General features: G+C 37.0%; 1 protein-coding gene across 2 annotated transcripts in view; it reads right to left on the reverse strand.

The window, feature by feature from the left end:
* ACBD6 (acyl-CoA binding domain containing 6) overlaps nucleotides 1–12,667 on the reverse strand; it is a 208,049-nt gene that overhangs the window by 114,751 nt on the left and 80,631 nt on the right. For both annotated transcript variants that reach the window (XM_059414020.1, XM_059414019.1), the window contains exon 5: nucleotides 7,212–7,317. In XM_059414020.1, coding sequence (XP_059270003.1) covers nucleotides 7,212–7,317 — 106 coding nt within the window. The remainder of the gene's footprint in view (nucleotides 1–7,211; nucleotides 7,318–12,667) is intronic.

Below are 12,667 nucleotides of genomic sequence, written 5' to 3' on the forward strand. Positions count from 1 at the left end.
TATCCTTCTTAAATCCAAAGGCAAAAAGAACAGTCCCTCCGACTTGCATTTCCACTTAGCAGTTATGTGTATTTCAGTAAGTGAAAGCACGTCTCTGAATTAGTTCCTGTCTGTAAAATGAGGATAGCATTTACCTTGCAGGGTTGTTGGGAAGATAGTAAGTGCAAGTACTCTGTAACCTAAACACACACCATATAAAGTATTATTATTTGAAAGACAGAAAATTCTAATAGGGAATGTCTAGTATATGCACAATACATTCCAGGGTAAAAGTGACCTTTGAAAGGTAAGTGGACTTCCAATTTCCAATTCCATATATAAGGAGCTTGGATTTTGCTGCTCCTTCCTAACAACAAGCAAAATGCTGAACAGGTTGAAAAATTCACTATTCTTGCTAGATCCATAAGAGAGGGGAAGACATGGGGTGCCTGGGTGGCTCAGTTAATTAAGCGTCTGCCTTCGCCTCAGGTTGTGATCCCAGGGTCCTGGGTTCCAGTCCTGTACCAGGCTCCCTGCTGCGTGGGGAAGGGAAGAAGCCTGCTTCTCCTTCGGCCCCTCCACCAACTCGGACTTTCTCTCTCGCTCTCTCACTCGTGCACTCTCTCTCTCTCAAATAAATAAAATTTTTGGAAAAAAAAGAGAGAGAGAGAGAGGGGAAGACACAAGGCAAACCTTGTGCCCTCAAGACTAGAGAGACAGACAGGTGAACTCAACTTTCTATAGCAGAACTTTATAAGTGAAAACCGCCCCAGGAACTGCGAGGCAGAAAAACCTGACTACAATGGACAAAAGTGACAAACTGATGAAGGCTCAGTGTGGACAACTCTGAGAGTTAAAAACTAAGGGAATCTACTCCTGGTGGGGAGGCTGCACAACATTGCAAGATTTACCTCCAGGAGTTTGGCCAGGTTCCCAAAGTAACTATCAGAGAAAACCCCTCCTGATTCTGAAGTCGGAAACGAATCCTTTTGAAATATATGAGAGCACTGTTCTTAGTAAGGCCTGCCTTTGGGGAAAACCAGTTAACCAGTGCCTAACCTGCTAGGGGATTATCTGAGCCCCCTGACCTGAGGCGAGGGAAATTCCAACTCCAGCCCACTCTAGCCGTTCTGTTCCATCTAAGCAGGGAGGAAAAAAGACAGAACCACTAGTGGGATTCACAAACCAGACGCAGATTCACTGAAAACTGAGACCTGATCGTAGCACGATAGAGCACTTTGCCTCTACCACACCTCACCACCATATTACTAAAGAACTATTTATAGCAGTTCCTCTTACCCAGTATGTGATGTGCAGCTATTAGTAAAAATTACAAATCATACCAAGGGTAAAAAAATATAATCTGAAGAGACAGAGCAATTATCAGACCCAAATATGCAAAGACATTAAAATTATAAGGCTAAGAATTTATAAGAACTATGATTAATATGCCAAAGGCTCCAAGAGATAAAATCAACAGTGTGTAAGAACAGATGGACCACATAAGCAAAGACATAGAAATTCTAAGGAAGAACCAAAAAGAAATGCTAGAGATTAAAAAAAACAAAAAAAAACTGTAATGGAAATAAAAAATGCCTTTGATGGGTTTATTTGTGGCCTGGATATGATTAAGGAAATAATCTTTGAGCTAGAGGATATACCTAACAGAATCCATGAAAACTGAACATCAAAGAGAATAAAGACTGAAAAAACCCAGAATAGAACACCCAAGAACTGTGGGAAAACAAAAGGTGTGACATATGTGTAATGGGGACACCAGAAGCAGAAGAAACAGAAGAAGATACAGAAGAAGTATATGAAACAACGACTGGACTTCCCCCAATTAATGCTAGACACCAAGCCACAGATCCAGGAAGCTTAGAAAACACCAAGCAAGTTAAATGCCAAAAACAAAACAAAACGAACAAACAAAAAAACCCCTGCACCTAGGCATATTGTTTTCAAGCTATAGAAAATGAAAGACAAAGAAAAATCTTGAAAGAAGCTGAAGAAACGCCTTACTTATAAAGAACAAAGATAAGAATTATATCTAATTTCTCCTCAGAAACCGTGCCAAGAGGAGTGCCTGGGTGGCTCAGTCAGTTAAGCTCTGACTCTTGATTTCAGCTCAGGTCATGATCTTTGGGGTGAGATCGAGCCCTCCATCAGGCTCCATGTGCTCAGCGTGGAGCCTGCTTGACATTCTCTCTCTTCCCTCTACCCCTGCCCCCACCCCTGCACTCTCAATAAATAAAAATCTTAAAAAAAAAGAAAGAAAGAAAGAAAGAAAGAAACCAGGCAAGCAAGAGAGTGTTTTGAAAAAACTCCACCAAACTAGAATTATGTATCCTGAGAAATTCTCCTTCAAAAACAAAGGAGAAATAGATGTTCTCAAACAAAGACTGAAGAAATCCGTTGCCAGTAGAACTTGCAAAAATGTTAAAAGAAGTTCTTTAGAGAGAAGGAAAATAATACAGGTCAGAAACTTCGATCTACGTAAGAAAAGAAGAACAGAGAAGAAGGAATAGGGGAGGGCAAAATAAAAACTTTCCATTTTCCTTATTTTTCACGGATCTAACAGATAACAGTTTGTTCAAAAAACAGCAGCACTGTGTTCAATTTTGTATGCTTATATGTAAGTGCAACAAGTGACAGCAAAGATACAAGGAACTAGAGGGATAAATTAATAGTTTATTATTATCTTATAAGATAATTCATGAAATGGTATCATGTTATCATGGTAATAGAAATAGACTTGGGTTAGTTATAAATGTATATTGCAAACTCCAGAGCAACCACTAAAAAAAAAAACGGCTAAAAAAAAAATAAATAAAAGAGGGTGCCTGGGTGGCTCAGTGGGTTAAGCCGCTGCCTTCGGCTCAGGTCATGATCTCAGGGTCCTGGGATCGAGTCCCACATTGGGTTCTCTGCTCGGCAGGGAGCCTGCTTCCCTCTCTCTCTCTCTCTGCCTGCCTCTCTGTCTACTTGTGATCTCTCTCTGTGAAATAAATAAATAAAATCTAAAAAATAAAATAAAATAAAATAAAATAAAAGAGGCCTAACTGATAAGCTAAGAAAGGAGAGAAAATGGAATCCTATTAAATCCTCAATTAAAACCACAAAAAGTGGAAAAAGAAAAGACAAAAATAGGAACAAAGAACAAGTGTAACAAATAGAAAACAGTAACAGAAATGATAGATACTAATCCAACTGTATCAATAATCACTTTGAAAGTTAGTGGTCTAAATACAACAGTTAAAAGACAGATTGTCTCAGTGGATTAAAAACATGATCCCATTTTAAATATAATGGCACATTATATTTAATGTGGGAAACCCCCCTTAAATATAAGAAACCCCCTTTAAATATAATGACACATATAGAGTAAAAGTAAATGTTTGGAGAAAAATATACCACGTTAATGAAAAGATAAGAAAAAGATCAATGGTTGGAGCAGAGCAGGGAGTATAACTAGGCAGAGCACATAGGATTTTAAGGGCAGTGAAAATATTCTGTATGATATTAAAATGATGGATAGATATTCTACATTTGTCCAAACCCACACCAAGAGTCAACCCTAAGATAAACTATGGACTTCGGGTGATTACAAGTATCAGTGTAGGTTCATCCTTGGTAAAAAAATGTACCATTCTGGTGAGTGATGTTAACAATGGGGTTGGCTACACACATGTAGGAGGTCCGGGGGTACATGGAAAGGAAGTCTCTGCACCTTCCTCTCATTTTATTGTAAACCTGAAACTTCTCTAAAAAAATTAAGCCTTTGAAGAAAAAAGTCAGGGCGCCTGGGTGGCTTAGTTGGTTGGGTGTCTGACGCTTGGTTTCAGCTGGGGTCATGATCTTAGGGTCATGGGCTTGAGCCCTGCACTGGGCTCCCAGTGGGGAGTCTGCTTATCCCTCTCCCTCCCCCACTGCCCCTCCCCCTGCACACATGCATATACTCCCGCTTTCTCTAAAATAAACAGATGAGTGAAATCTTAAAGAGTTAAGTGATCTTCATTCATTTCTTCATATTATCACATTCATATTATTCATTAAAAATAATCAAGATAGCTAAAATTTATTGAGTGCTTGTTATGTGTGTGTCAGGTATTGTTTAAGTGCTTTATATATATTAACTGCTTTAATCCTCAAAACAATGCTGACACAGGGACTACGGTAATCTTCATTTTATACACACGGAAACTGAGACACAAAATAAACCTGACAAACGTCATATAGCTAGAAAGTGACAGTGCAAAGATTTGAACCTATGTAGTCTAGCTCATCACAATTACACTGCTTCTCTTTTTCTTTTTAAAGATTATTTATAATGGAGAGCAAGAGCAAGAGAGAGCAAGAGAGAGAGAGAGAGCACGTGCGTGAGCAAGCACACAAGCGGGAGGGGCAGAGAGAGGGAGAGAGAGAATCTCAAGCAGACTCTTCACCGAGCACGGAGCCCGACGTGGGGCTCGATCTCATGACTCCGAGATCTCAACCTGAGCTGAAACCAAGAGTCAGACACTCAACCAACTGTGCCACCCAGATGCCCCTAAAATACACTGCTCCTACTTATTCATTCATTTAATCATTCATTAGTTTGTCAAATATTTATTGAGCATATGGAATATGCCCAAAACTCTAACTGAAACATTTTTAACATGGAGGATCTCAAAATATTTACCTTTCTCAGGAAGCTACTAGAGGAAATGCTCCATCAAAACCAGGAAACAAATAAAAAAGAAAGCTACTGGAAGAGACACTCATCTAAACAAGGAAGTAAACAATAAAAGACTTGGGATCCAGGAAACAGAAGACTCCAGGAGAGAAGGGAAGGGTGTTCCTAAGACAGTGGTAAAGCGTAATCCCAGGACGGCATCTATACAGCCGGCCTAGAGAGCACCCAGCTGAGAACAGAGAAAAAGGAAGGAGAGCTCCAGAAGGGGGATCGCTAAAACGGTACGGGGTTGATTACCTGATGTGCGTCACTGCACAGAGAAGACCTCCGTTGGGCAATTTGAGGAAAGATTTAATGATAGAAACATAGGAGATATAAAAACAAAACAAAAAAAGCAATGATTAGCCTTTAGAAAAACAGAATGTTGTACTATGGCATGTAGATTATGCTACTCCTAAGTATATAATTATTTATTTCCTTCCCACCTGTGCATTGCTTCCCTGTCATCAGAAAAGGTGTCCTACCACCCAGTTTGGCTTTGTGGCTTGTTTTGGCCAAAGGAATGTGAGTAGATATGACACATGCCACATCTATACAAAAGCTTTAAATGTATCTGTGGGGTCTGATTCTGTCTGTCCTTACTTCTGCCCCAGTGTCTATCCACATCTCAGAATGAGAATGAGAACATACATGAAATTGAAATGAACTGAGCCCAAACAACGCTAGCTAACATAGCAGACAGAGCCTGATACAAAACCCTCCTGAAATGTGAGCGAGAAATAGATGTAGTTATCAGCCACTGAAATGCGGCTAACCACAAAAGCTGACTAGTACACACAGTACACCTAAGCTCAGCAATGTGCATAATTTACACAGAAACAATAATATAACTACTTTATACCTACATTATAATTACTTATAAAATAATAATATTTTAACATTGATTCTGTAGAGATTCAATCAGAAAATGAAACTAAATGTTGTGATATAACTCTTGGGGGGGGGTGGGAAGAGGAGAGAGGAATACAAGCAAAAGAGCTAAATCCTAATATAGCAGAAAAGAAAATCAATAATGGTTAAAGTTGGAAAATCAAGAGATACATGCATGCTATTTAGAAATATGCAGGTAAATTGCAAAAGAAACAATGAAAAAAACAAAGTTTTTGCCTCAAGGGAGCTAGAATCAATGTGAGAAGGATTCAGGTAAGGGAATACTTTTTTGTTAGAGGATTTATAGTACTGATTTTTGTTGAACTACCTACATGTATTAATTTTATAAAAATCTTAACTCCCAAGTACAAAACCAAAAAATAACAAAATCAAGGGGAGCAGTTACATCTGATTTACTGGGGGGCGGGGGGGGTATTCTAATCCTGAAAGGCAAAAAAACACCCTAGTTGGATCAAAAGACCTGGTTTTATTATTTCCCAACCTGGCTTTTACTTTTCTCTAGCTACATCTTTCTTAGCTGTTTGTTTCATTACTTAGGGGAGAACAAACATATTACTGGTCCCTCTGTACTACAGAATTATAGTCTTTCCTGATATCATTGACAACGTATTACAGGAAAGACACTGCCTAACAATTAGATAATATTAAAGGCTAACCTGTATAAAGAGCTGTCAATATGTACACTGATTTATCTACTCTACACATTATCTATGATCACTGCATGTCTTCTTCCTCATAATTATTATCTTTCAGTCATTTTGATCATCCTTCATTGCATTATTAAAGAATGAGTAAAATGAGTAAAACTCAGTTAGTAAATTTTGCTCCCCATTTAACAACTATAATCCAGGAAAGTTTAAACTCAATATATGAACAGTTTTATTCACCAAACAAATAAATTAAAAAACAATAATTTTACAAAATAATTTAGTATAGAATCCCTTTGCATAGCAGGCCCACATTTAAATGAATGGATTTACCAGGGTGCTTGGGTAGCTTAGTTGGGCCGACTCTCGATTTCAGCTCAGGTCATGATTCAGGGTTGTGAGATCAAGCCCCACATCAGGATCTGAGCTGGGTGTGGAGCCTGCTTCAGAGTGTCTCCCTCTGCCCCTCCCTTCCCCATCCCATCTGTCTGTCTTCCTCTCTTCAAAAAAGAAAGAAAGAAAGAAAGAAAGAAAGAAAGAAAGAAGAAAGAGACTGGATTTATCAAAATTCTGACACACTGTTTTCTAGAAATATATTTACTGAGAAAGGACAATATATCTATTTGAAGTGTAATGACAGAAGACACCAAAACTACTTATAAATATTTTTAAATTACCTATTGATTTCACTTAATAGGTTAACAGTCTCTCCCTGTATCGTGAAGAAACAGAAGTTACTGGACTGCAGCAAGTTTCAGTTAATAACTTAGACAATATCAACAGATAGATGGATACAGACACAGAAAGTATCTTAACTGGGAAACACCATTTCATATAAATATTCTGATACAATCTTAACCATACTATACTTTAAGTTGTAGTTCATAGGCCATTTGGAAAAGAAGCACCGGGGTAGAACAACAAAGCATAAGAAAATAATTAAGGCATGTTTTCCATACCTCTTCATCTTTCATATTCACATCCACATTTTTCGATTTGATGACTTTGGTTACATGGTCAATGTTGTTTTCCCTGCAGTAATCAAATATGTTTTTGTCTTCTTCCCTAATTAGAGTAAAAATAAAAAGTGTCTCACTAGGTAATACATAAAAGTCACATATTTTTAACACAACCTGTTTACTGCTGACAAACATCAATGGAATCTGCTCTCATAAAGAATTTTATATGAATAATAATGGATTTTCCCTAAGACATGATATATCCATTCTCTAAAGACTAAAGTTCTTAGCAACTATAATAGGGAAAAGCTTCATCTACTTTAACAAGTTACACCAGTATAATGATATAACACCTTAAGTAGATTTTCTCGGCCCTCTTTCTCTCTGCAGGTCCTTCTATATGCTGACAAGCACACATTTCCTGACTCAGAGTTTTCAATAGTAGCACTGCAGTAATGAGGTTATTTGCTATTGTCTTTATAGAGGTCTCAAAAGATCAGGACACAGCTTACTACCTGTCTTACAGGATAACATAACAAGTTTGTTGCTACCCAGGTTTAAAGTGTGTGCGTGTGCATGTGTGTGTATACACACATACACATATACACTAATGTAATTTTCTTAAAGACAGAAAGCAATTTTCTTAAGGGAAAGACAGAGCATCACAAAATTCAGAAATCTTTCATGAAGTATTAGAAACAAAGACTAAGAACAAAAACTGGGATGCATATTATACCCAGCACTATTCTAAGTAAATTGGTGGACTAAATTCATTCACTCTTATCCAACAACTTCACAAAGAAAAAGGTAAAAAGAGATCACATGACCTGCCAAATGGCATCACATTTATTACAGGCAGAACAAGAACTAGAATTCACTCAGATCAACTAATTCTGTATATAGTACTTTTTTTTTTGATATCAAGCTACATCTCGACTAGTCAGCGGGCCTATTCTAAAATCTATTATTAAGTTATTAAAATTATTATTAGGTTCTTAACATGAGGTCTATGAGTTCTCAAACATAGTACACAGAACTGTATAAATGTGTATGCATTTTTCTCAGTGTGTTGTGTGTATGTGGGGGTATGGGAGCTTCAATAAAGAATCTCAAAAAAATCACTAATTCGCAAAATGATAAGTAATTTGGAATATTATCAATGAAACTGTTCTATATGTGGACTACATTTTCTGGACAGGCATATAAGAATGAAATCTGAGTTCCAAAAACTATACTAGTATGTTTTATAACCTGTGGGGCCATAGGTTCCATCCACCAAAAATGAAAGCAACTGGCCTTAGGAGTCCTTCTATCTTAAAAACCAATTTAAATACTTTATACCCTATAAAAAGCTATTTTAACTCAGAGGTAATTAACTTAAAACACCCTACTCTGGCATTAACCATCTAAGCCTTCCGTATGCATGTGATGTATTTAATTGAGCACCTACTACATGCAAGACACTACGCAAGACTGTTGATGACATAAGGATAAACAAGAAACTTTAAGTTCAATACATAGCTGGGATGAGAAAATCTATATACGACTAACATAAGGTAAGGATGATTTTTTAAAAGGCCTGTAAGAGTACAGAGTTCAGCTGGAGAAAATGAGGTAGACTTCCAGGAAGAAACAGGTTTAAAAGGAGTATGAAAAGGAATATAAAAAGGTCCACTTTGCAGAGGAGAAAAATGCTCTTCCAGATCATTACTCTGAAAGAAAACAGAGAAGTCTGAGGCCAAGATCCCGGAATGGAGAACTATGACTTTTAAAATAAAGGCTGTATGTAATACTACTTTAGCTATACTTAGCTCTCGCAGAAAACACTGTTTCTATGCAAGCGTATTAAAAATTCTGACTTGGGAATAATAGGGACCCACTATTTTCATTGAATCCAGTAAGAAAAGCCCCTCTAATTCAAGAGGCAGCAACTCTAACTACGAGAGAAAGGACTGTATCATTTTGAATCATAACCAAAAATGCACTACTCCCCGGCTGTTTCGAACTTGAAAACAATGGAGAACTGGTGGTGGGGCACAGGAAGGATGGTAAAGAGGACCCCTAGGATGCAGGTTACCCATACCCCGTAATGCATAAGGGTTATTCACAGATGGAGAGGACCGTTCTCAATCTCTGAGGTCTTTCTTCCTGAACCCCAATGTGTATGTATACTTGGGCCTTCACCAGTAAAAGAGGAAATACAGTACAAAATTATTTAAACTTTTATTTACTATATTTTATACTTTCAATGTTTATTATGCATCACTTACATAAATTACTTTTGTTGGGGCATGTTTTGGAGGGCAGAGGTGTTTTTTTCATCTGAACACCAGTTCGACATCTGCTGTTTATCCCCATAAAATCTGTCAGGCACATAGAGGACTTACAAAATGCTTATAGGTACAATATACAATGTAAATTAAATATCACAAAGAAATTGAGTAAAATCACCACAAATGTGCCACAAAGATAAGTGAAAAGACAAAAAAGAAAATGGGGCTTAGTTAGTTGGGCTTAGTCAGTTGCTAAGAATTATCCCCACTGGAAGATGGACAGTATTACTGGCCAGCAACCAAGCTGTCTTTATACAATGCCACCACCTAGTGTCCAAAATGGAGAAACATCTGGAGCAACATCTTTCTACATCTCTTTTCTTGCTTCCAACAAGACTATGTACAGTTCACAGATACAATTCTTTTCCCGTCTACATTTCCCTGTTAATACAGCATTCTGCAGGCAATCTTTCCCTCTATAATCATACTTGCCTTAAATAAAACATGTGCAAATGAATTCAACCATTACCAAACTGACTAGAGCTTAAACAAATTAAGTGCTCTTTCATATCTTCTCACTTTATTTTCCTTTCTCTTACAAGTCTCAGCCAATTATCTTTTTCCCTCTCTTTGCTGAATTTGAGTGCTAAAATTACCATATCAAGTCTCTATGGATAAGCAAGAGTTATGGCCAAGATACTACCTTTAAAGATATCCCACTTTATCCCTAGCGAAAGACAGAAAGTCTCTCTCTCTCCCAAATTTTCTAAAATTTACAGAAAATACAATTGTATATCCAAAGGGGGGCAGGGAATGAATGGTCTTCTTTGAAATTCCTTTGAAATATGAAGACACAGCCCTATGGAAAAGAAGAGCGGAAGAGAAGGGAGGAGTTTAAGTATGGTATCATGCACCAATCACAGGAAGAACAGATCCCTGCATACTCCTAAAAATGTTATCTGTACCACTTTCAACAAAGATTGCATTTTCCTATCAAAAGAGTATTTCCAACAGGTTTCCTAGTAAGCCACCCAGAGTCCATTAGTTACTATTTCACCTCCCTTCTAGAATTAAAAAAAATGCATTTATGGTACTAGCTCAGATATGTAACTATTCAAGAGATACATTCAATAAATATTTCTATATATATATATATATATTTATTAAACTCTCAGAAAAAAATAGTATGCCAGTAAATAGACAATGAAAAATTCTTTATTGAATGAAGGAAAACACAAAGTAGAATAAGCCAATACCTACACAAATACAAGCACATGTCATTAATTCCTCATGGGGGTACACAAACACCTTTAAAGGACTATGCAGGTATGAAAAATTTAAGCTAGAAAAAAATTACAATTTTAAGTGAATCAATTTTCAGCTCAACTTGCAAATAAATGCATTTTTCTCTTAACTGATCTACTTGAAGAGACTCCTGTGGTAAGTATCTCACCACCATTGTCCTTTTCAAATTTCCCTCGGTTCTGATCACTCCACTCATAGGTTGTATCAGAAAGGCATATGCCTCTCTCCTTATTATGCTATATTTCTAGGAAATATATAGAAAAAAATAAAGGACTTTGCTAAGACTTAGCAAATGACTATTAATTAAACCTGTTACTCTTTTGCTTAGAAACACTCCATTTACTAATATACTGGGAACGGTTTGTGGGGGGGGAATCAATCCTACATTGACTACCCCAAGATATAAAACCTTCCTTGGTACCAAATAAAGGGACAATTCTTGTGAAAAACTGGTGTTAGGAAACATTCTAGAGCTAATGTTAGAGGATGGGAGAGTTGAAATGAAACAAAAAACAGACTTGATGCTGTACTGTCTCATTTTAATGAAAAATAATATTCATCTGTTAAATAAACTATTTTTAAAAGCCTCATTCATCTCATTAAGATACATTTTCAATTAAATTTTACTTATGTTTAATAATTATTTGACAATACTTATGATGTATATCGATTAGCTGATTAGAAACAATTACAATGATAACTCATGGGAAAAGACATAATGCATAAAGTTTGGGGTTATAGAAAATTGAATTTAAAAAAGTCCAACTTGGGCGCCTGGGTGGCTCAGTGGGTTAAGCCGCTGCCTTCGGCTCAGGTCATGATCTCAGGGTCCTGGGATCGAGTCCCGCATCGGGCTCTCTGCTCAGCGGGGAGCCTGCTTCCTCCTCTCTCTCTCTCTGCCTGCCTCTCTGTCTACTTGTGATCTCTCTCTGTCAAATAAATAAATAAAATCTTTAAAAAAAAAAAAAATAAAAAAATAAAAAAGTCCAACTTAACATACATATTTTTGTTACAGAGAATTATGATCGTTATGATAAGATTACACAAAAATGTATTACTTTAAAATTGTGAAGGAGAGTTAGAAGAAAAAGAGAAAAAGAAATAATGAAAAATTTCTGTTAAAGACCTTGTTCATGTATTTTTTTAAAGGATTTATTTACTTAGAGAGTGAGTCTGAGTGGGGGAGGGTCAGGGGGACAGAGAAATTCAAGCGGACTTCGTGCTGGGCATGGAGCCCAACAAGGACTCAATCTCAGGACCCTGAGATCACAACCTGAGCAGAAACCAAGAGTCAGATGTTTAACTGACCACACCAGCCAGACACCCCTTGCTCATGTATTTTTAAATCAAGATCAGAATTTTATTTTAGTTAAACCTTTTGAGACAACTGAAGATTCACATGCAACTATAAGAAATATTACAGAGAGAGACCTTGGGTACCATTTTCCCAGTTTCTTTCAGTGGTAGTATATTCATGCTTTTTTTTTTTTTTTTAAGATTTAATTAATTTATTTATTTGAGAGAGAGAGATCACCCAGGCACCCTAAAAAATGGACTGTCATTTAAAATACTTAGATTCATCTAGGGGCACCTGGGTGGCTCAGTGGGTTAAAGCCTCTGCCTTCAGTCCAGGTCATGATCTCAGGGCTCTGGGATCGAGCCCCACATTGGGCTCTCTGCTTGGCAGGGAGCCTGCTTCCCATTCTCTCTCTGCCTGCCTCTCTGCCTACTTGTGATCTCTGTCAAATAAATAGAAAATCTTTTTAAAAAAAAGCTTAGATTCATCTAAAAGATTTTAAAATATCATTTTGTAAAATACCAGAAATTATGGTCTTTGCAATATACTTAAGCTTTTAAACAAGAATTTCAGATGTTATT

Source organism: Mustela nigripes, chromosome 10, assembly GCF_022355385.1.
Source record: "Mustela nigripes isolate SB6536 chromosome 10, MUSNIG.SB6536, whole genome shotgun sequence".
Taxonomy (NCBI): Eukaryota; Metazoa; Chordata; class Mammalia; order Carnivora; family Mustelidae; genus Mustela; species Mustela nigripes.